Source organism: Garra rufa, chromosome 5 (assembly GCF_049309525.1).
Source record: "Garra rufa chromosome 5, GarRuf1.0, whole genome shotgun sequence".
Taxonomy (NCBI): Eukaryota; Metazoa; Chordata; class Actinopteri; order Cypriniformes; family Cyprinidae; genus Garra; species Garra rufa.
Window position 1 is genome coordinate 35573160 of NC_133365.1, and position 25239 is coordinate 35598398.

At 35.5% G+C, this 25239-nt stretch overlaps 2 protein-coding genes across 2 annotated transcripts; one reads left to right on the forward strand and one right to left on the reverse strand.

Annotated features, from left to right (window-relative positions):
- Positions 1 to 1868: 1868 nt before the first annotated feature.
- On the forward strand, positions 1869 to 18467 carry man1b1b (mannosidase, alpha, class 1B, member 1b). The gene is made up of 14 exons (XM_073839912.1): positions 1869 to 2169; positions 6199 to 6345; positions 6476 to 6584; positions 6947 to 7044; positions 7187 to 7335; positions 7430 to 7521; positions 7704 to 7883; positions 8876 to 9024; positions 9157 to 9345; positions 9455 to 9645; positions 12290 to 12410; positions 12493 to 12687; positions 12789 to 12920; positions 14769 to 18467. Exons 2-14 carry the CDS (start codon positions 6247 to 6249, stop codon positions 14973 to 14975), a joined length of 1911 nt encoding a protein of 636 aa, XP_073696013.1. The 5' UTR covers positions 1869 to 2169; positions 6199 to 6246; the 3' UTR covers positions 14976 to 18467.
- dpp7 (dipeptidyl-peptidase 7) lies at positions 18235 to 24521 on the reverse strand. The gene is made up of 13 exons (XM_073839913.1): positions 24348 to 24521; positions 24048 to 24192; positions 23835 to 23974; positions 23538 to 23701; positions 22002 to 22137; positions 21834 to 21915; positions 21561 to 21727; positions 21229 to 21289; positions 21015 to 21133; positions 19176 to 19332; positions 18919 to 18983; positions 18678 to 18748; positions 18235 to 18571 (listed from the first exon to the last, which is right to left on the reverse strand). Exons 1-13 carry the CDS (start codon positions 24420 to 24422, stop codon positions 18469 to 18471), a joined length of 1485 nt encoding a protein of 494 aa, XP_073696014.1. The 5' UTR covers positions 24423 to 24521; the 3' UTR covers positions 18235 to 18468.
- Positions 24522 to 25239: the final 718 nt, after the last annotated feature.

The window sequence follows — 25239 nt, forward strand, 5'->3', positions numbered from 1 at the left end:
ATTAACAAATTATGATGACTGTTTCTGAATAACACGTATAAATTTTTGTTCTTGTGTGAAAATTGCAAGAAGACTCCCATTAAAATAATGACAATTTAGCTTAATGTAAATGTAGCTCATTGCAAATTGTTTTTATTGCTGGGTATGTTGTGGTTGTCAAAGTAAAAACCAAAGGAAACCAAAATAAATCCGTCAGGGTTTGTGTTCTTTCAGGTTTCTGTAAGAATTTAAACTGCCTTCAGCATGAATTATATTAACAGGAAGGAATTTTCTGAGATTTTAAAGGAGGAAATTGCAAATTAATATCTGAAGGACTTGTCTGGCTGATTCAATTTGCTGATCCGTACATGCATTTACTGATTTAGACTGTTCATGTTAAAACCTACACTCTTAAAAATAATGGTGCTTTACGATGGCATAGAAGAACCTTCTCTGTTTAAATGGTTCCATAAAGAACCTTTACCATCTGAAGAATTTTTATGTTTCACAAAAGGTTCTTTGTGGTGAAAAAAAGGTTCTTCAGATTATAAAAAAGGTAAGAAAGAGATGGTTCTTTAAAGAACCTTTGACTGAATGGTTCTTTGTGGAACCAAAAATGGTTCTTCATATGGCATTGCTTTATTTTTAAGAGTGTATGTATTGTGAATGTGACTTTGCAAAAGGAAAAACACAAGATACAAAGATAAAAATATTAAAACCCCATATAAAGATATACATTTCTAAATATAAAAACATGAGTATTGTATATACATAACGTTTAAATCTTGGGGAAAAGTCAAAATTGTATGTTTTTATCTCGCAATAGAGGGTTTGCACTTTTGGTCAGGTATCCGGATGTGCGTCCATATTGGAGATACTCAGATGTAAATAACAGCATGGATTGTATGGTTAATGAACTACTGAATACATTGTTCTGCTAATTTATGCTGTCTAAACCACGAGAAAAACGTGTGAAAGCTGCTAAATCATATAGAGAAGGAGTTAGTAAGCAATATTTTGACATACTGAAGTTAATAGATGGTAAAAAATACATATGAGCAGTATTAATTAAGATTTTAGCCTTATATTTCACCTACCTTACCAGAAATTATAAGAACAAATGTGAATGTTGTCAAGATTCTTGCCCTGGAAATCCTGGTTCAGTTTGGCCCTACTCAGACAGTTTTTTGCACTCTTCTTGATTTGTTAAAACTTTTGGCAGTCTAAACACCAGATGTTTTTTTCCCAGTCTGACTGATTAGTACAGCCAAAATATGGCCGATTGATGACGTATTGTGAAAACCCCATTCTGACTTAATAACTCCTGATTGTGAGTTTATATCTTGCAATTTTGACTTTATAACTTGCAATTGTGAGTTTATATCTCACAGCTCGCAAATGCAAGTTTATATCTCACAATTCTGAGAAAAAAGTCTTTTTTTATTAAATAAAAAGTTGCAAAAAAAAAGTTTAATCTTTTTTTATTCAGTGGGCATACTAGTTCGATACTAAGCTGAATTTTACATTTTTGGTTTCATATAATCCTTAAGAAATAATTTAAATATGCTTTGGTGCGGAAATAACCGTAAATCTTTTTTTTCCTTTTTTTTTGTGGAGTATCGCAATAAACTGGTTGATCATTTTTTTTCCCGTCATTGCAGAATAAACGTATTCATTCCTTAATTAAATAATCCAATATATTACAAAAATGCAAAATGGCTAAGCGCATTTTAGTGCAGAACTGTGTAGTATAAACCTGTAGGCTTGTGTGGTGAATAGTAGATGGACCAAACAATGGGTTTTGAGGATTCTCTTTCTGATTGGTCCCATTTTGCGGTGTGCCTGGCGCCCTCTGGAGGATAATTTGGAAAAGCCACAAGTTGCTAGTGTACTGTACAGCACGCCTCCTTACAGCTGGCTTGTCTTCGTCTTCAGGAAATCACTTGAAACCACAGCTGAGAGAAATGGCTGCAATATGCTCCATTTAATTATTCTGGATTTTCAGACGTGTCGCTTGGAAAGTCGCATGGTGTTCGGCACAGTTGGAGAGTCGAATGGGATTTTTGCGAGTGTGAGTGATCGCTGGTGAGCTCTAGGCCCTTCAGTGATGCCTCGGACCGTCGTGAGATCCTGAGCCGATCAAAGCTCCGCTTCACACAGCTGGAAGCTCGACATACTCCAGGAAGAGAGGTGAATGACTTCATAATGTCTGATCTCTCCGCTTAATCCTGCATGTAAATACAGGTCAGAGAAAAGTAACCCAGAGTTTCACAATTTACTAAATAGAAAAACAGATCGATTTTTGTAATAAGTAATATTAGTATAAGAGTAATAAGAGTTCTTAATACCAGATATAAATCATTTACAGTCATTTTTTTAGTTAGTGAGAAAGCGTTGGCTGACAGCTGACACTGTCGAGCGCGTTGGGAACCGAGAACCAGTTCTGAATACAACAGTTGTTTGATTCAGTTTTTAAAATATACCGAAACCAATTTATTTTCTTCATATTCATGTTATTATTCATGCCGCTACAGAGAAACACCGTAACGTTACTAAAATACACTGACTTTGTTTTCTAAACTAACGTTACGTTTAATATTCTCCTGCTGAAATGGGAACGCATGACTCTTATGACTCGGTTCTTTTGAACGAATCAAACCGTCAAAGTGGAATAAAGAATAACGAGTCAACAATTTTATTATTATATTATTTTATTATTCTTATCGTGATATATAGTTAGATAATTGGATTGCTTGGACAGTATTTGTCTTTTGATGTCAGTTATTAACAGACACATCAGTTGACGATACGCTGCAGCTTAGACTTGCTCTGTGAATTTAACTTTTAAAATGTTTTTATGTTAGTCAAAAATACATTATGATTTCGTTATGCCGTGTTAACGTAAAAACATTTCTCTGAATCTGTGTTATCAGTACTGTATGTGCCAGTCACAGGCCCGTAGCCAGCCTAGCAGAAGGGGGGGTTCTTTTTTTTTTCAAAAAGTGGACCTTTTTCAGTTCCCACCCATTTTGTATTTAATTATGAGGTTCAAATCGCCTACTTCATTTTGGTGACTTCTCATGCACGTTTGTGCTGGATTAGCATGTCTGTTGGTATCTTAATAAGCATGATTTTTGATGCACCAAACATATTTACTACAATGAGGTCAAACTTACCAAGATCATGTACTACCTTATTCAGTAAATATACACAAATACCTAAAGCAATTAATAAAGAGCCACAACTGACATTGTTAATGCAATAAATGCACAGATCCTTTATACTGACACACTTCTAATTGAGTTTGTGTTTGTAGGATTTAAATAAAAAACTTGGCTTGAGCCAAAACATCAGGGGGTAATGGTGTTGGTTGAGGGCCCACAGCATGGTCATGTAAGATTTCGAGAGACAGTGGTGGGTGAATGTGCATCCCTCTAGGGGGGTCCGGGGGCATGCCCCCCTGGAGAAAATTTTATACATTTTAAAGGTAAATCCATTAATTTGGTGCATTTTGAGAGTTCAAAAATAAGAGCTACAACTATGTTCACTGTGCAAATTGAACAAGAAAAATAAAAAAGTTGATGACAAATCTAAAAAGGGTCCAGAACTGCCTCTAGTCAGAAAGTACCGTGTTCTTCCTTGACCCATGCTACACCCCTGCACTGAGTTTTCTGGGCCCCTTTCAACCTCTGGGCCCTATGCAGTGTCCTCCTTTTCAAAACACAAATATCAAGAAAGGAATTTTGTTTAACTATATAGGCCTACATGGTATCTGCAGGATTTTTTAAATCAAAATTAAGGCTTTTTGTTTCCTTTTTTAAGACCTGCAGAAATAGAATTAATATTGAATGAGCGGGATAAAGCAATGTCTAGTAAAATATTAAACCTCTATCATGATTTACAGCTCAGATAATGTTCATAAAAACAATAACATCTGTAAAAATTGTAACAAAGCTAATTTTTTATGGTGAAATGTAATTATTCTGACTGTTTGAGTTATTAAAATGAACCCTTGCTAGTAGCATACATGATAACCAGTAAAAACACACACAGGCCTATAGCACCTTAACACCATGGTATAAAAATTAACTAGCCCACATATTTTCTATGTATTTGTATAAAGAACAGTGGTCTAAATAAATTTAGTACAAATGCACAAATGCTATACTATACTTATATTACATTACTTCTTTACAGTTAATACATGTCTACATTAATATAATATTCCGCATTTCTACCGCAATACCATGGTGCAGTTAGTGTAAAATAAAAAGGCTACATGGTAAATGATTCTGACTGTATCGTCGCGCACAGTGTTTCTCCTGTTTGTCAGCGCTGTTTCGCCTGTTTAAGTCGCAAAGTCATTTGTGTTCTTTTATTAAATTCAAGCGCTTCATTGTGGATCTTACAGCACTGTTTAGTGCTCGCTAGTAAACGCGTCTGCTTTAGTGAATTTGCGCTCCGCTGCTGTGATCTGAGCGGATACAGTATAAACGGTCCGTGTGGCATGCTTTAAATGACTATCGCATTTAATCCATAATGCGATTCTTGTCTTTCCTTGCCCAAATTTATGACATCTTTAATAATTAAAGCTTTTACACTAATTCAATGTCGTTATTTAAAAGAGCACTTGTTTATAAAAAAAAAATGTATTTAAATTATGGACCTTTGGCAATATGGGGTGGTTCGTTCGAACCACCCGAACCCCCCCTGGCTACGGGCCTGAGTCAGCTGTCCACGCAACGAGAGGGGGTTCAAACTTCAACTGGCTGGCAGGAGCCGCCACTGACAGGTCACGTGACCTGCCAGTGGCGGCTTCTGCCAGCCAGTTGAAGTTTGGTGGCAGCTGTCAGTCTGATTCTGGTAGGTCACGTAACCTGCCAGTGGAGGGCTGACTGGCAGTATGCCTCAACAAGTTTCAGCAACAGATTTTTGGCGGATTTTGTGTTTTGTGCTTAATTCTTATTGTGAACCTGCTCAGTTCTTTATTTTTAGCGCGATTAAAGTGTTTAAATGGCGGTGATTCCTACTGGTTGGTTACTGGTCGCTCAGTCAGCCAACCGCAAGAGCGCTCGGAGTTTACTACTTTCCTCATTCCAAGGTCACGTAACCCATCAGTGGCAGCTCCACTGCTCCAGCCATTCACGCTCAACTAGCCAGCCGCCGCTGCCCTGCGAATATAACGCGTTTCCTATCACACTCGCTGCATAAAAATACATTATGTTAATATTATAAATATACTGACGCTTCTCTGGACCCGCAGTTGACTCGCACTTATTCCATTTTTTTTTTTTTTTTTTGCTTCAAATTTAAACTAATTAGTCTTTCTTGTTTTTATCTTTAAACGGACTGTCATGTATTTTTTTCTTTTTGGTTTAATTGAGAAAGGATATGTTGTTTGTACTTTTGTGTGTGTGCTTGTGTCTTGTGTATGCTATTTAACGATCATTAATATTATTTTATGGGTCTAGTCTTTTAATGTGCCGACGTTTTATGGAGGTTGCTTACGAATAAAGTGTTTAAATGGCCGTAATTTCAACTGGCAGCTTATTGTCGCTTCCATTGGCAGTTCATCAGAGAGCCGCGAGAGCTATCCGAGGTTAACTCGTTTTCTACCACTCTTGCTACAAGGAAGTATATTATTTTATGATCATTACTATTTTCTTATGGGTCTAGTCTTTTAATTTATCGACATTTTAGTGAGTTTTATTATGAATAAAGTGTTTAAATGGCCGTGGTTTCAACTGGCAGCTTTTTGTTGCTTCCATTATAGCTCAGTCAGTCAGCTGTGCTCCGAGGTTATGCGTTTTCTACCACTCTTGCTACAAGGCAATATATTATTTCATGATTGTTAATATCTTCTTATGGGTCTAATCTTTTAATTTATCCACATTTTAATGAGTTTTATTATGAATAAAGTGTTAAAATGGCCGTGGTTTCAACTGGCAGCTTACAGGTCACGTGACCTGCCAGAATCAGACTGGCAGCTGCCACCAGCCACTGACAGGTCACATGACCTGCCAGTGGCGGCTCCTGCCAGCCAGTTGAAGATTGAGCCCCTATTGGACGCAGCTCCTGTCAGGACTGGCTGTGTCCTAACGCCTAATGAACTGCCTACCTAGACATCACTTTGACCATCATGGTCAACCCAGAAATGTTGTACAGGTAGGCAGCTCTCTAGGTTTTCATGCAAAGTTTGTTTTCTCTCTCTGTAAACAGAAACCTGGCCAGTGAGTTTATGAACAGTCTGGAGAGAGACAGGGAATCATGCTGCCTCCTTCAAGAAGGGATTTTGTATCTCTGACTCTCGGCGAAAGTGGCAGCTACTCCAACAGCAAGCAGTGGCGCAGGCAGTCCTGCTGGAGGGTGAGTTTAATATTCAACAATCATTTGTTTAGTTAAAATATGGTTTATCCTGTAATTTCGATGGTGATTGTTTTGCCTAACATTTGATTACACAAATGTGATACTACAATCATCTTGATTTTGTCTGCAGAAATGGAAACAGCTGTCCAGATTGCAGCGCAGCCTGATCCTGTTTACACTGATGCTGTTGTTGGTTTGTGGAATTGCCACTTCCCCCGCTCTCATAGGGCACTGGAGAGGTGAGATTCTATTAAAAAAAACTACTATTGAAAAAGAGCTTCCAACCTGGCTTGTTGAAAAATAAAAAAATGAGAGGAATACACAATAAAAACGATGTTGTGAAATAACAGATTTTGTTCCACATTATGATATACATCTAAATGTATCAGATCTGAATGCAAACTTTCAGTTAGTTGTAATAAAGGCACAGGTTTATGCAGGTGAAATGATTGGAGGAGTTGATTTTTGATTAGAAATTACAAGGTCAGATCAGCAACATGTGTTTACAAAACTGATAGTGTCAGTTTACGTTTCATGCCAACTTTAACCCAGCATCTTTGGTAAGAGTTAATTATACCTTATCTTTGTTTATGTTTCTCAGATGGTGTGGTAGGGGAGAATGCGTACGATGGGAAACTGCCATTTGTTGTCAACCTGAAAAATGAGTACAGGTCCATTCTTCCTGAGACGCCCTCCGAGGTTAGCATGACCTATTTGTTTCTTGCTTTCTTTTTGGATGGCCTCTTTTTATGAGTAACCTGATAACTCAAGGTTACAGGCTGTGCTTTGTGCTGCTGTTTTAGGTTTGTGTCTGTAACGTATGTTTTCTTTTGAAAAACAGAAAAAGGACTACCACAGACGTGGACCTCCTGTCTTGCAGAACCGTTCACAAACCAAAACAAATATTTCAGGTCTGTTGGGAGTAGAAAAGAATGCACTGGACCTGAAGAATGCTGATAAAGGATCTGAAGGAGGAAAGAAAATCATTAGGTTTGACTTTTAATGTCCGCTGTAATCAGCTTGAGTAGTATGCAGGACTAATTCTGTTGTTTATTAATTATTGTGATTTATTTCTCACGTGAAGTTGGCGTGGAGCTGTGATAGAAGAAGAGCAGGCATCTGACACTGACACCAAAGACACAGAAATCCTAGAAGACCCAGCTTCATTAGCACTCGGTTTGTTGTTTTGTCAGCTACATTTTCAGTATTTCTTTGATATTGAACAGGAAAAAATGTGCCTAATCTATTAATACCTTCTAAATATAAACCCATTTTATGCAGCTGATCTGCCGAATTCATTTGTGTCTTTTTATGGGTTGAACTGAAGCAGCTGTTTCCTGTGTTTCTGTTTCTTTCAGCTGAGAGCAGGCTGGAGGCTGTGAGAGAAGCTTTTAGACATGCCTGGAAGGGTTACAAGGACTTTGCTTGGGGTCACGATGAGCTAAAACCAATCTCTAAATCATATGGAGAGTGGTTTGGACTTGGACTGACCCTAATTGATGCTCTGGACACAATGTGGATCTTGGGTCTCAAAGAGGGTAATTTAGTTCGCTAGTGAAAATACATTATAGAATCCAACACAGACCAAGTCTTATTTTCCCTGGATTTTGTGAGGGGAAAAATACAGTCTATGTCACAAGGAATTAAATACCTTTTTGTTGTATGCTCCATATTATATTTATTTAATAAATAAAAAAACTGATTGATATATACACTACCAGTACAACAGTAAGATTTGTAATGTTTTTAAAGAAGTCTCTTCTGCTCACCAAGCCTGCATTTTTTTTGTACATAAAGTACAGCAAAAACTGTATTTTTTTGCAATTTAAAATATCTATTTTCTTTCTAAATGTATTTTAAAATGCAATTTATTCCTGTGAATGCAAAGCTGAATTTTAGCATCATTACTTCAGTCACATGATTCTAATTTGCTACTCCAAAAACATTTATTATTATTTTTATGTTAAAAACAGCTGAGTAATTTTTTCAGGTTTCTTTGATGAATAGAAAGTTCAGAGGAACAGCATTTCTCTGAAATAGAAATATTTTGTAAGATTATAAATGTTTTAGCATCATTTGGTCAATTTAATTTTAAGCCATTCTTGCTAAATAAATGTATTAATTGCTATACTTTCTTGCTCCAATTTTTTGAAAGCTTTTGAATGGTTTTTCTTTCGGATAAATGCTGATGAATTTTTAAATATATTCAAATAGAAAGCAGTTATTTTTAAATAGTGAAATTAGTTCACAATATTACTGCTTTTGCTGTATTTTGAATCAAATAAATGCAGGCTTGGTGAGCAAAAGAGAATTCTTTAAAAAAACATTAAAATCTTTTGACTGGTAGTGTGTGTATATATACACTTCTGGGAAGTCAATAAACAAATTACTTAATACTTATGCCTATGTTTTCATATTAAGATGGAAATATTTTTATGTAAAAAAAATTGCATAATTCACATTTGATGTTTACTGAGCTGTTTACTTTGTGTAATTTGGTTTACTTCTTTTATGTTAATTTTCTTGACAGAGTTTGCAGAGGCCAGGCAGTGGGTGGCCAAAGAGCTCTCATTTGATAAGAACGTAGATGTTAATCTGTTCGAAAGTACCATTCGTATCCTGGGTGGCCTTCTGAGTACTTACCATTTAACTGGAGACTCCTTGTTCTTGGAGAAAGCTGTGAGTAAAAACGAGAGCACATGTTGATGAAATTGCTAGAGTCTTCAATCCCCTGAGTTCAAAGCTTCTCTTTATCCTGTTACTATGTTCTGGTGATTTGATGGTATTTTTATCACATGACTCACTTTTCAGAAAGATATTGGCTCCAGACTGATGCCTGCCTTCAACACTGCCTCTAAAATCCCCTATTCGGATGTGAATATTGGGAAGGGTACAGCTCATCCTCCGCAATGGACTTCAGACAGTACCGTAGCTGAGGTCACGAGCATTCAGCTAGAGTTCAGAGAGCTCAGCCGACTTACTGGAGATCCCAAATACAAGGTCAAGACAATGGACAGTCTTCTTCAGTTAAGACCCGAACACTCATTTAAACAATAGTGTTTTCAAAAGAACAAGTGGTTAATTTTCTTCCTTGTCTTTCTTTATGTAGCTGGCTGTAATGGAGGTGATGAATCAAGTGCATAAACTAGATGGAAAGCAGGATGGGCTAGTGCCGATGTTTATCAATACCAACAACGGGCTGTTCACCCATCAGGGAATTTACACACTGGGTGCTAGGGCTGACAGCTACTATGAGTACTTGCTGAAGCAGTGGATACAAGGAGGCAGGACCGAGATTGAGTAAGTAGTGTGTCTATATGCATTAACTTCAAACAGTACATGGCAAATTTTTTGCTGTGTTATGATGACAGCCTGTAGTGCTCATACTAAATCAGAAAGAAAAAATAAACAGCCTTGAGTGACTGTTAAAATTAAAGCATTAGTTCACTTCCAGAATAAAAAATCCTGATAATTTATTCACCCCCATGTCATACAAGATCAGAAAGAAAGAAAGGTTTTTCATGATTTTTCTCCATATAGTGGACTTCAATGGGACCCAACAGGTTGAAGGTCCAAATTGTAGTTTCAAGGCAGCTTCAAAGAGCTCTGTACGATCCCAGCCGAGGAATTAGGGCTAGTTTTACTAAACGGGGCAATCTGGCGCAAGCGCACAATTCCAAAACAGTGCAGATGGAAGGGGGAATTTCTGAGGGTGATTTACTAACAATGCACAAATTTAAGAACACAGACACAACATCTTATTTACATATCGGCCAACGCAATATACCAAGCAGAGCGCAAACTAGTGTAGTCACAAATAAAGAAATAAAGAAGCCATGTTATTAAAAAAAAAACAGGCTAAAAAAAATGAAGGATTACTAGAAGTTTTGAATGAATGAATGAATGAAGCATTTATATAGCGCTTTAATTGTGTATTGCCGTACACCCAAAGCACTTTACAGTCATATGGGGGGGGGGTCTCTCCTCAACCACCACCAGTATGTGGCATCCACTTGGATGATGCGACGGCAGCCACAGTACAACGGCGCCAGTGTGCTCACCACACACCAGCTACAGGTGGAGAGGAGAGAGTGATATAGCCAATTCAGTGAAAGACCTGGTATTGTGTGACTTCTAGTTGAGGGTTTCAAGACCATTTCCATTTCCTAAAGCAAATTAAAAATAACAAACGATATGTTCGAATAATGTGTTCTTCTGGAATTCCAAAAAAATGAATACATGTGGAAAAAATCCTCCCTTCTGCCACAGGTTTTCTGTGGAGCCTCCTCTTAGCAACAATAATTGCAGCCATTTCAAGCACAAAATAGTTCAAAGGGGTCATCCGGTGCCACATGCACTTTTACAAGCTGTTTGAACTGAAATGTGTGTTAGGAGTGTGTGTACACAACCACCCTAGAATGACAAAGATCCACCCAGTAGTTTTCTTTTAATTAAGTAAAATAATTTGCCTCTTCTCATATCGAGCCGTTCTCAGATGCCTGTCGTTGTGGCGTAACACCGAGAGAGGCCCCTCCTGCAATAGTTGATAGACAGTAGTGTTTTAGCATAGACCCACCCCGAGTCAGAAGTAAACTGACAGCACTGAGGGAATGTGGCCGCTGATCTACCTAAATGGGTTCATGTTTACGTGAATCATTTCTCACCATACTACTTTAAAAACGAGGGTCAGTATAAAGCAGTTTTTGCCAAGCTGCTGCTGAAAAATGGGTCTGTAACTATTCGTGTTCTTGCTTCATCTCCACCAGAAGAAATTAGTATAATTTCTTTTTATATGAATCTTTGCTAATCACGTATTAAATAATGTGCTAAAGTTAGCGCGTTTCACGATGAATAAAAGTGTAACTTATAGGGCTGGGTAAAAAATATCGATTCTCCGATTTTAATCGATCTTCAGTTTAACGCAACAATATCGATTCGGGAAATCCCTGAATTTTAACCACAAATCCTCATCTTGCAGTAGCTCTGTGAAAATTCATGTTGCTGTGTTCTGAGGTTCAAAAAGACAGAATAGGGTGAAAAAAATCTTATTTTTTCCTCCAACTTCAAAATTGTCTGAAATTGTTGTTTTACCTTTTTTGTAAATGGCATTTGACTTTCTTTGCACGTTCGCTTTGTAAACACTGGGTTGGTACTTCCGCCTTTTTTTTATGTCTAATCGTTCTGCTAGATAAGACCCTTATTCCTTGTCTGGAATCAAGTAGAGCCCTTTGAATCTGCATGGAAGCTACAATTTAGACCTTCAACCCATTGGGTCCCATTAAAGTCCATTATATGGAGAAAATATCTTGGAATGTTTTCCTCAAAAACCTTAGTTTCTTTCTGACCGAGGGAAGAAACGCATGAACATCTTGGATGACATGGAGGTGAGTAAATTATCAGGATTTTTTCTGGAAGTGAACTAATCTTTTAAACCACGGCTAAACCAAGGTTTAGGTTCAAAGATATATTTGTGACCCTGGACAACAAAACCAGTCTTAAGTCGCTGGGGTATATTTGTAGCAATAGCCAAAAATACATGATATGGGTCAAAATTATTGATTTTTCTTTTATGCCAAAAATCATTAGGAAATTAAGTAAAGATCATGTTCCATGAAGATTTTTTGTAAAATTCCTAATATAAATATATCAAAATGTAATTTTTGATTAGTAATATGCATTGTTAAGAACTTAATTTGGAGAACTTTAAAGGTGATTTTCTCAGTATTTTGATTTTTTTGCACCCTCAGATTCCAGATTTTCAAATAGATGTATCTCGGCCAAATATTGTCCTATCCTAACAAACCATACATCAATGGAAAGCTTATTTATTGAGCTTATTTATTTTATGTATACATCTCAGTTTTGTAAAATGTAACCTTATGACTGGTTTTGTGGTCCAGGGTCACATTTTATCAAACATATATTTATGCTCCCATTTTTTCAGACTGCTGAATGACTACCTGCAGGCTGTGGAAGGGGTGAAGAAAAACCTGCTGAAGAAGTCAACTCCTTTGGGCCTTACATTTGTAGGAGAGCTATCCCATGGACACTTCAGTCCCAAAATGGTATGTTTGCTCTCAAAGAATAACAAGCCCTCAAATCCAGCAGAGTCAAATAGCTCATGTAGCCCCATCTTGTTTCTTTCAGGACCACTTGGTTTGTTTCCTACCTGGCACACTGGCACTTGGGGCACATTACGGCCTTCCTGCTGATCATATGGAGCTGGCTAAACAGCTGATAGAGACTTGCTACCAGATGTACGCCCAGATGGAGACAGGTTTGAGCCCGGAGATAGCTCATTTTAACATGCATGAGGGCAGCACACAAGATGTAGATGTAAAGGTGAGCTCAGGAAGAGCTTTCAGTTGGCAGCTATGAAAGAGGTGTTTGTTTGAAGAGTATGTGAAATGAAATTGTCTTTGTGATCTCATAATGTCTTACAGATTGCAGACCGCCACAACCTTCTGCGCCCAGAGACTGTAGAGAGCCTCTTCTACATGTACAGATTCACCAAGGATAAGAAGTACCAGCAGTGGGGTTGGGAGATCTTACAAAACTTCAATAAGTACACAAGGGTATGTAAGAGTGTGATGAAACAATTCCACTGTCACCTTCAGGTATTTTTAGAACATGCAAAACAGGGGAAGGTAGATGTTGTGCACTGCATCCACATTTACATAATTTCCATTGTAAATGGTATACAAGATTCAAATGAGTGCATATCAAATGCATTATCTTGAAAGTAGTTTTTCAAAGGTGTCCAGATGGTGACTAATACTGTGCATTTTTAAAATACTTCTATTTAGCAAAGATTCATAAATTTGATCAAAATTACAGTAAATACATTTCTAATGTTACAAAAGATATTTTAAATATATACTGGTTGTTTGAACTATCTGTTAATAGAATTTTTAAACAATTGTGTAGGGCCTTATAATTTCCACAGTGCGGAAAAATGCGGACAGAATTGTGGAATCCCATCGTAAAAAAAGGAATTTATTATATAATGCAAAATGTCTCAGAATTGCTGAATTTTGGATAAATTCAGCAGTCTACTTAACTCGTGTCTGAGAATATTAAGCCGCAAAAATTATGCTCATGGTGTTTTAAACCTCTGCCACCTATACAAACAGAAACTTAAAGGTCCTTACAGCAACCTGTCAAAATAAAAGTTCAGTTTACTTAACGAAACTGTGACTTAATGTAATGATAGTACCACTACTAAGAAATTTAGTTTTTAAGGAATATTTACCGGAAAAAGATTTACCAGAATTTATTTGCCAGTATTTCTCAGGGAGAAAAAAAACTAACTAAATAAAAAAAAAATATATATATATATATATAATTTTTTTTTTTTTTTTTTTTTTTTTATAGATATATAAAATTAATTAATTAGAGATGCTTTTGATTATTAAAATTTTATGACACTGTTAAAATGGAAAAATTATTAAAACTGAATTGGGAAAAAAAAAATTCACAGGGCCTTATTTTTTATTTTTTTTACCTTTTAATAAATTAAGTTTTGTGATTTAAATTAATTAGACATGCTTTTTGATTCATTTTTTTTTCTTTTATTTAACCATTAAAACAGAGTCTAGGAAAATTTAAACGGAAAAAATGGGAAAATTAAAATGGGTACAAACTAAATTTGGAAAAAAACAAAACAGAATTTGGAAAAAATAAAGTGGATTTTATAGGACCTAATTGCATAATGGTTTTCACAATAATATTGAGCAGCACAGCTGTTTTCAACATAGATAATGAGGAGTATTTCTTAAGCAGCAAATCAGCATATTAGAATGATTTCTGAAGGATGATGTGACACTGAAGACTGGAGTAATGACTTCTAAAAATCAGCTTGGGATCACAGAAATAAATTACATTATAAAAAAAACAACATTTAAAATTGTAATAATATGCCAAAATATTATTTTTTTATGTGTTTTTTGATCAAATAAATGTAGCCTTGGCAAGCATAGGAAACTTCTGTCAAAAGTATCTTACAGATTTTTCTTTTTTTCAGGCATGAAACTTTCTTTTCAATTGATAGAATATTAAAATTTTGTGGAAAAGTTTGATTCAACACATTTTTTTTTTCTAGTCATGCTTAGTTTTAAAGTCTTTCTTTCACCAATGACTTTTTCTTTCTTTTGGCCAACAGCCAAACCTTTGTGCTTTGTCAGAACTAGACTTTGATATCATTGGCTAAGTTGTCATGTGATTTTTCATGTGTCAGATACATTGCGACTTGACTTCTCATATTTCTTGGTTTATACAAACATTGCCACGCTCCATTTCCAAACGTACTCACACTTTCTCTCTCTGCATTTCTAAACTTCACATTCAGCCTTGAGTTCATATCACCAGTTACAAGAATGCTACCAAACAACTCAGTACTGTCTCATGTGTCCTTCTCCCCACAGGTTCCCACCGGTGGTTATACCTCCATAAACAACGTCCGTGACCTATCCAATCCCAACCCTCGAGACAAGATGGAGAGCTTCTTCCTGGGCGAGACTCTCAAATACTTCTACCTGCTGTTTTCCGAGGACCCCGAGCTTATCAGCTTAGACAAGTACGTCTTCAACACTGAGGCCCATCCTCTGCCCGTATGGCCACAAGCAGAGTGATAGACTCACAAGCACACGTGCGTAACCAAATACACCTCTCTCAGGGCCACGAACACATTTGATATCCAAACTGCCATCTTTTTCTACACTAGGAACTCTTTGTAATTGAAAGTCACTGGTAGAGAATTAAAACAGCCATGACAAAAACTGTTTGTAGATGTGTAGTTTCTGATTGTACTAGTAATCACTATGTTGCTATTAGTAGAGTTTCTGATTTTTTACTCTATTTATGCTTTAATGATTCTGTCAATCAGCTGGGCTGCTGAATTAGCCCTTTGAATTAGTATGTGCAGTCTCTCAGCCCAAGCACACAGACTGAAATGTTCATACTGTGAAACTTTATGGAGACTGCAAGCACTTTATGGTGTGTTTTGAGGTTTTAGTGTGTGTATATTTTCTTTATAATGAAAGAACCACTGCTGTTTTTGTTGAGGTGGTTAAGGGAGTCTATTTAGCTTTGCAAAAATGATTTCTTTACATCATGAGTTTATTTGTTTTCCAGAGCTTATGTCACCTGAAAGAATATTTGAAACATTTAGTAGAGTTACCAGGTAGCATTGTATCATTTTATCTTGTGATCAAGCAAATGCAAACCGACTAAAAACCCCAACCTTGTTGTGAAGAATTTTAATGCCATTCCTATTAATAGATTTTTTTTTTGAATGTGGTGTTAGTTAGAGGGTTTATTATTTTTTTGTATATTAAAAGTGGTCATTATTATTATTATTATTATTATTATTATTATTATTACTATTATTATTTAGTTGCAGATTTTTATTCAGTGTGGTCCAATTTTTCGTGATTGCAGAATTAAGAATTTTAATGGAGCGTTAATCAAGCACAATGTTCTTTTAATAAGTGTTTATAATGTGTCACTTTTCACTCTTTCAGGGGACCTACATATGGAAGCCCATTTCCGCTACTGAATAAAAAAAATTCTTAGAAAAAACTTTTTCTCAGAATTGCGCAATATAAACTTGCAATTTTGACTTTTTGTCTCACGAATCACTTTTTTTTCCTCAGAATTGTGAGTTTGTATCTTACAATTTTGACTTAACACGCAATTGCGAGTTAAAAGTCATAGTTGAGATGTAAAAATTCTGACTTTTTCTCGCAAATGCGAGTTTGTATCTCACAATTCTGACTTTTTCTTTGCAATTGCAAGTTTTTATCTTGCAATTCTGACTTTTTTTTCCGCTCAGAATTGTAAGATATAAACTCGGAATTGTTAATTATATGAAAAAACTTCAGGAGTTTATCTCACAATTCTGACTTAACTCGCAATTGCATGTTATGAAGTCAGAATTGCAAGATAAATTTGCAGTTCTGAGAAAAAAGTCAGAATTGTGAGATGTGAAGTCGCAAGTGCAAGTTATCAAGAATTGCGTGATGATAATTCACAGTTCTAACTTTTTGCTCGCAATGCTGACTATTTTTTTTTTTTCCAGAATTGTGAGATATAAGCTCGCAATTGCGAGTTGTAAAGTCCAATTTCGAGGGGAAAAAAGACTTCTCAAAATTATGAGTTTAGTTCTCGCAATCCTGGCTTAATAACTTGCAATAGGCTTCATGCCCAACAGGCTTCCGTTTTCTGCTAAACAGGTCTCGTTGCTTCCGGTTCACGCGTTTTGCATATCCCTCTTTAAATATGAACATGATTTACTCAAGATTCATTCAAAGTAGACACTAAAAATGATCATAACCAATGTCCATCACATATGTGGATTGATATATAAAAGTTTTAAATTTTTATTCTTTTCACTAACATTTATATATAAATATCGAATGAAACGTCCACAATAAACAGCTGGCTTGTTTAACTGATTACCTTAAAAGTCCGTCTATATCGCCATTATTTATTACGGCTATTAACACGTTCTCCGACAAGCGGAAGCAATGAGACCTGTTTTCCGGGGTTGGTCATGTGACGTTCGGCATAAAGCCTATTGCGTGTTATGAAGTCCAATTTTGAAGGGAAAAAAATCACTGTACTAAAGAGTTCATATTTATATAAATTTTATTATTATTATTATTTTATATTAAATTTGCAGTTCTGAGAAAAAAAGACAGAATTGCGAGATGTAAAGCGAGATTTTGAGGGGAAAATTTCTAACTTTTTTTCGCAATAGCGAGTTTTGTATCTTGCAGTTCTGACTTTTTTTTTTTTTTTGCAGTTGCGAGTTATAAAGTCCAATTTTCGGGTGGAAATGATCTCACAATTCTGGCTTAATAACTTGTAATTCCGTGTGAGATGTAAACTAGCGATTTGCGAGAAAAAGACTCCGAATTGTGAGATCGCAATTACCTTTTTTTTTTTTTTATTCCGTGGCTGAAACGGGCTTCCAAACCTACATCAGATGTGATTGTGTCAGTAGTATTTTGTACGCGTGTATGGTATTTGTAGAATATTTTGTAAAATATGAAAACTTGGATTTTATTTTCTTGGGGTGTTTTTCGTAGAACTTTAAAGAATCTTCAAAATTCCAAATGTTTTCCTGCAGGAAGAAAAGTGGAATGTTTTTTATTAATTTTTCGCTACTCATTGCAGATCAGTTTGTGGGCCCGAGCATAAACAGTATAGAATGTAAAAAATGTCTGATAGTAGCCAGGGCTAGCAACTTTTTTAACCATCAGATAATATTCCTGCTGTTTACACAGATTGCTGATGTATTATGTGCATTGTATTTGAAAAGCTTGGTTGAACATTACAACTCACTGTGCAGAATCTTATATTAACACTATCTGGTTTTGTTTAGGTAGTGTTAGCATTCAAACCATTTTCATCAAGGGCTGAACGTTAACCGGTTTCTCTTTGTCGTGCTGTGGTGAGGTGTTCTGTTCCGCGTGTGCCTTTACATACAGAGCAATGATGACAAATGTTGTCTATTTTCAATCCAGATAATCGTTTTTATGAGAATTCAATCTATTTTACACATCTCATTCCAGTTGTGAAGTTGTTTTTGTGAATAAATAATTTTGTGATTATTTATAATACAGTGTGCAAGTGTTAAATTGCTGTCTGTATGCTATTTCTGGGAATTTTCTCTCATTGTGTGAGAAATTGAAAACAGCTTGACTCAAATGAGCTTGTGCATCTCCGATTTAAAACGAAGGGCTTTTCATGCCTCGCTCTCAATTGTTGTGCAAATGTCTTAAATTATCAGCTGCCTCATGCATATTGACAAATCAACATTTTCACCGACGATGTGCCATGAATTTCAAAGAATATTCTAAAACAGAAGGGAAAAGACAAGTCATATGTGGTACAGCTGTACATATTCATTTTAATGACCAATGTAAGTACCCAAATTGAATTTGGCAATTTATAAACGTTGATTTAGACAAAAGAGTGAGCTTGTACAGAATGTGTTTTGTTTTTGACATTCATATTTCTGAAATATCTTTTTAATGTCCATTGCTGTGGAAAACAAATGGATTTATTCAATATTTTACAAGTTTACAATGTTGGAATAAATCGTACATAAAAATGAACTCATGATGCCTCCTTCATTGCTTCCTTCACCCATTGAGCAATGATTTCAGACTCCTTCTTCCGAGCCACAATCACAGACTCAGGATCAGCAGGGTTAGACTCTCTGAAAAACAAAACAAACAAAAAAGAAGATAATCAGACGAACCAAATCTAGCATTTCATTGTCTATATTTCTCACAATTGCACACACAAGTAATAAAAATTCACACCTTAAATCCAGATGATGAGCTCCCTCTGGTATGCTAATTGCAATCAGTGATGGACTGAGTGACTTCCTGATCTACAGGTGAAAGTAATTGGATAATTTCAGAGAAAAGCACTTTATTTATAAACCTCAACAGTAACCAGAAACAAAGGAATTACTGAAAGTATTTAGATGATCATTTTTAGTAAGAAAGAGAATCAAGTGCACCTTCAAATAAAGAAAGTTCTTAAGTAAAATTGTCTTACCCCTCCATTAGCCCAAGGATCAAGATCACCATTGGAAAATATGATATTGCTTGCGGTGGCGAGATCTGAAAGAGAAAATTCAAATGGATGCAACATTGAGCTCCCATTTGCTTGCAAAAATCCAATGAATATTAAAAGGACCCAGGACAAGTGGAACCTGATGTATAATCATGAGGTAAAACTAAAAATTTTTTTTTTTTTTTTTTTTTTTTAAAGAAATGCACAGACCCAGGCACTATTTGGTAGTTACAGCTTACCATCGCCCCAGAACTGGGTCTTCAGCCACCCTGGACGCGGGACCACCCCCCATCTCTTTAAGCAGTACTGTTCCCTCTGCTGCTCGGTAAATGTTATAGGCGGGAACATGTCTGTCACATTGTTACTCTCGTAACACATCTCGATCTCAGTGCAGGCCTAAAAAAGATCAGATTTTTTTTTTTTTTTTAGAATCAATTACAAGGACAGTCAATTCAGACTGTAATGATCTTACATCAGATTAGATTAACAATCAGATTAAATTTTAAAACCCTTTAAAGAGACGTAATATAAATTTCTAAAAAGCATAATGTCAAGTATTTGGACCGAACAATTTTTGAATTTCTGGTTCCATCAAAAAATTTCCTAATCCCAAACTTATGAACAGCAGTGTACATATATAGTTTGTCAAAAGTTGACATACCTTGCAGAATCTGCAAAATATTAATCATTTTACCAAAATAAGAGGGATCATACAAAATGCATGTTATTTTTTACTGACCTGATTAAGATATTTCACGTAAAAATTTTTACATAAAGTCCACAAGAAAAAATAATAGTTGAATTTATAAAAATGACCCTGGTTTTTCAGCATTTCTGTGTATTTGAAAGCTTTCTATCAATGACTGTATGATTTTGTGATTCATCTTTTCACACCGAGGACAACTGAGGGATTTATATGCAACTATTAAAGAAGCTTCAAATGCTCATTGATGTTTCAGAAGCATTAAGAGCCAAACTTTTGAACATAAGATGTGTACTTTGTTTTTTTTGTTTTTTTTTTACTGTCTAAATAGCATTTTTGTTTTCGTTTAGTACTGCCCTTCTGAAGCAACAAAAGATACCTGGATGTTCCCCAGAAGACAAAATAAGTTAGATTTACCTGATGATTTGCCCCCGGCTCTTAATGCACTGCGTTTTCTTCTGAAGCATCAGTGAGCATTTGAACCTTTTGTATAGTTGCATGCGAGTCCCTCAGTGTGAAAAGCTGAATCTCAAAATCGTACAGTCATTGTTGGAAAGGGTTGGAAAACACAGCAATGCTGAAAAACCAAAGAATTTGTGGGACCTAAAGGATTTTTTGAAGACCAGGAGGCAGTTTAACTGTTCAGGACAAACAAGGAACTCATGAACTACTATTGAAAACAAAAAACACGTCATCAAGTGTATGTAAACTTTTGAACAGGGTCATTTTTATCAATTCAGCTATTATTTTCTCTTGTGGACTATATGTAAATGTTTTATGATGTGAAATATCTTATCCAGGTCAGTACTAAATAAAAACTAACATGCATTTTGTATGATCCCTCTTCTTTTGGTAAAATAATTCACATTTTGCAGATTCTGCAAGGTGTATGTAAATATTGATAAGTGGATCCAAAAAGTTGTCCTAAAACAAGAACAGGTATTGTTTTGGTTTTGATCCACTTCAAATGTTGAGTTGTTGAAGCTTAATTGTGGTGACGTTAAAATCATATTGGTAAAATCATATTGTGACCATGTTGTGTGTTTATAGTCAACGTTTAGCTTTTTACTGGCGGTAATTGTATTTAGACCTTAAAATTCATAAATGTTAAATTCAATGTGAAGATTATCGTGATGAACAAAATGTGTAAGGATCACAAACTTGTTAGTCACAGATTATATTTTCTGCAATAATCCAATAGCCCATGAAAATATCCTATTGGACTTTTGTCAAGGAAGACAGGGTGATGTGAACTTCTGGGTTGGCCTACAAAATTAAATCATCCCTGTAGCCCTGCATAGTCTCAAATCTGTTTGACTGAAGACTTGTGTTAAAATCTAATATTCAGGGGTTTAGTGAAAACTAATCTAGGTACCTGGTAATCCCATGCATAGCTGTCAAAGCCAAGGCCACAGCCGGTGGGGTCGGCACATTCCACATAGAGACTGTAGAGGTCATAACATGTGAGCTGTCCAGTGGAATTATACACAATGCCTGTGGGGTGGCACAAAATGAATTTTGAGAGGCTTGCCTGGACTAGAGGGATTTAAAAAAGAAAACAAAATTGGTGCAAAGCTGCTGTCATTTACCAACAGTATCCCTGAGTGCCGACATAAGATCGGTGCCATTCAGCATGGTTTCACACGCCACCTGTGAAAGTAAAAAGTACTGCAATTTATCTTTAAGACAGTACAATCACACCGGTTCAGTTCCAACTGCAGGAACTGCACTGCTAAGCAATTTTAAATGAAACCAGGTGGGGTGGATTGGTTTCATTTGCTATATGCTTCAGGAAAACAACATTTGATTAACACCATTAGGTTTTGCATTATGCACTGAAGCTTTTCAATTTTTCATGCTATCCCTTTTCCATTTGGTGATGGGGTTGGCTGGAAATTCATGTTAGTGACAAGTCCAATACCTTCACAGGAAAGGCTGGCATGCTGCCCATGAAATGAGTGCTGTAGGGATAATCCAACATGGCCATCATGGTGAAGGCGTTACGTAAGAGTTCGTTCAGCTGATGAATGTCCTTCTGGGTGGAGGGAGTTCTACACAGGGAGAAGGCCGACTGAATGCGTTTGTAGTCTATGAAGTAAACATGGTAAAACATGGAGAATGAAATCTGTTTCAAGAACAAAAGCAAGCATAGATTGAACATGGCTAACAATTCTGAATGAATGGATATCGATACCTTTCTGTTGTGCCAAAGTGTTTAGCTTCTGGAAAGCTCCTTGCACTGCATCTCTGCAGGCAGGGTTAAACTTCTCAAAATCCTGAATAAGCAAACAGAACACACATTACATTTTAAAGACATGTTTTAAAGCAAAAGTGACCTGTAAGGAATTAAATATGAACTTACAGTGGTAACATCCCGGAAAAACTGTCTAGAGTCTCCAAGACCTGCGGTGGACAGGATGGGAGCACTAGCGGCTAACGCCCCAGTCACAATATTTGGGTACCTTATTCTCATGTAAACACTCAACATTCCTCCATAGCTGAAAAACAGTCATAATAACATCAGTACAGGTTACAAGTTTGGAATACGATATATATATTTTTTTTTTAAATACTGGTGAAAGATGCCTCTTTTTCTCACTAGTGCTGCATTTATTTGCATTCATCAGTAAAAAAAACAGTGTGAAATATTATTACAGTTTAAAATAATGTTTTCTTTTTGAATATATTTTAAAATGACATTTACCCCTGTGATGCCAAAACTAAATTTTTAGCAGCCATTGCGCTAGTATTCAGTGTCACATGATCGTTCAGAAATCATTTTAATATGCTGATTTATTGCTCAAGAAATATTTATTTTTATCAATGATTTAAATTCTATAATTATAAATATGTTTGCTGCTTATTTAAGAAACCATGACATGCTACTGTTCAAAATTTTGGAGAAAGTAATAAAAACATTTTATTATAAAAGTTTACAATTTAAAAATTGTAATTTCAACAAATGTTCCTTTTTAAAAAAATATTAAAACCGAAAACAAATATAAAATATAACGTGTAATATTACACAAGTTTACTGTTTTTACTGTGATTTTGGAGAGAAGACTTTCAAAACCATAAAAATATGAACCATTTTAAACTTTTGAAGGGTACAGAATAGACAGTATTCATCTATTAGTGTTGTTGTTACTATTTTTAATAATAATAAAACATGTAGCCTGTATGGATATTTATGTACCATTTTTGCTGCTATTTATTTTTGTGGAAACCGTAAAACAAAAATTTAGGGGAAAGTAGTAATAATAATAATAACAATAACAATAATTAAAAAAATAAATTAATAGTTTATTCATCAAAGATCCATTACATTGATCCAAAGTAAGAGTAAAAAATCTTTATAAATATCACAATAAATTTATATTTCATATAAATGCTGTTCTTTTGAACTTTGTATTCATCAAAGAATGTATAATGGTGTCCACAAAAATATTAAGCAGCAAAAAAAAAAAGGATAAACATTATTTGAGCAAAAATAATAGTGCACCAAATGATAATATTGTAATGATTTATTTTAATGATCATCTGACATTGAAAACTGTAATAATGGTTACTGAAAATGTAGCTTTGACATTTAAATTTTTTAATTTTAGCTTTAACAAATTTTACATTTTAAACAGAAAACAAATGTTACATTTTTGTAAGTAATATTTCACAATTTTACAGTTTTAACTGCACTTTCAATCAAATAAATTCATTTTTCTTTTCAAGTCAAGTTTTCAAGTATTATATTTAATTTAATAATAATAAAATATTTTGTAGTCTGTATGGGTGTGTGTGTATATATGTGTGTATATATATATACAGTATGGCTGTAAGATGATGATGAGATAATGGCTAAATACTTGTTCTCAACAAAATAAAAAGCTCACTGAGATCTCACCTTCCACCAAAGACGATGACAGGACTTTTCTGAATTTCCAGTTCCTTCTTTAGCTCTGTGATCATGACCGCATAGTCAGCCAGGGCCTGCTCCACCGTCAACAGCCCCACCTCAGGGATATTAAATGAATCCTTCCCGAACGGAAGAGATTTTCCATAGTACCTCTAGAGTTTAAAGCAAAGCTTAACATTACTAGACAGGTATCAATTGTATGACTGCATAAATCTGAGTGAACTGTCCCAACTTGTCTAACTTCCTCCATAGTCATATGATTCAACAGTTACATGAAAAGCTTACATGCTCAGCAAATATCACCAAGGCTCCCTGCACTGCAGCCAGCTCTGTGATGAACCCTGAATTCCGTGCAAATTCCCATATGTCTCCTTCATTGCCAGTGTAGAAGAAAATGGGTCCACTGCCTTTCTTCCAGTACTGATCTACAATAAACACACAAAGCATTCACTGCATGTTTTTAATTTAAAAGAAAAAGGTGTGGCAGATTATTATTACCTGTAATAAGGTAGCGCTGATCATATGTGCCATTGCCAAGGCTGTTGTAATTGAAGTGGTCTAAAACTTGTTTAAAATACTTTTCCTTGAAATCAGGAGCAAGGTCTCTGTGAGATGGGTTGACCTCATTATTGAGCTTTTCCTTCTAAAAAAAGAGAAAACATTCCAAGGAGGAACAGTTAGGAATACGAACAAAGAAAATGAACTGTGATTTGTAGGAAAACAACTGAAACAGTTCGCTAGCAATAACATTTCATAAATCAACTAACAAATATAGGGAAATTGCAGATCAGAACTTGCCACAGATAAACGTGTCTCAGTTTTTCCACAGAAAATCAGCAACGTGAATCCAAGGAAAAGCCAATGTGCATCCATTCTCACAGAGACCCGGTGCACCAAGTCTGAAATCTAGCAAAGTTTAATGAAATCATCACAGGGCTATTGACTGTCATGTGATCTTGTCAGCTGTCATGTGACTTGTGTCTTTGTTTACTTGTAGTCTATAAACGTTACAGACACGCGCTTATCCATGTTGGGTCAAGAGTACGGTACGTGATTTACACCGGTATTGTGTTAAAGGTTGTCTAAACAAGGAACATAGCAGCTTCGCAGTTTAATAATAAACCCAATAGTTTCAGAATAAAAGTCAGGAACCATTTCAAAGTAAAAGTCTTCATGACTTAAAATAAGTGACGTATTATTATTATTAGTATTATTGTTATTATTTTTATAGACGTCAATAAATCCTTCCTACGAATAAAATGTAATGTACCAGGTCAAATAAATAAGCAAATATGGGAAATAAGTTAAATCAACTCAAAAGTTTTCTTCTATGATTTATTCAAGAGCAGTGTTGGGGTTAATGCATTTCAAGTAAGGCGAGTTATGTAGTCAGATTTTTCAAGTAACTAATAAAGTAACGCATTACTTTTATTTACAAGAAAATATGAGTTACTATGAGTTACTTTTTTCACAGTTATTGATTGAAAACTCTCCTGGTGTAAGAAGGGGAAATGTCACTTTAGTTCTAGAATAAATAAATGAAATAAAAATAAATGCGAGCATGCATTAATTAATCTCACTCACTCATTCACAAAAACAAAAAAAACAAAAAAAAAACAGTATTCCTCAAAATGAGTGAAAACAGTGAAATGCAACGTCTCGGTTATGTATTGTAACCTTCGTTCCCTGA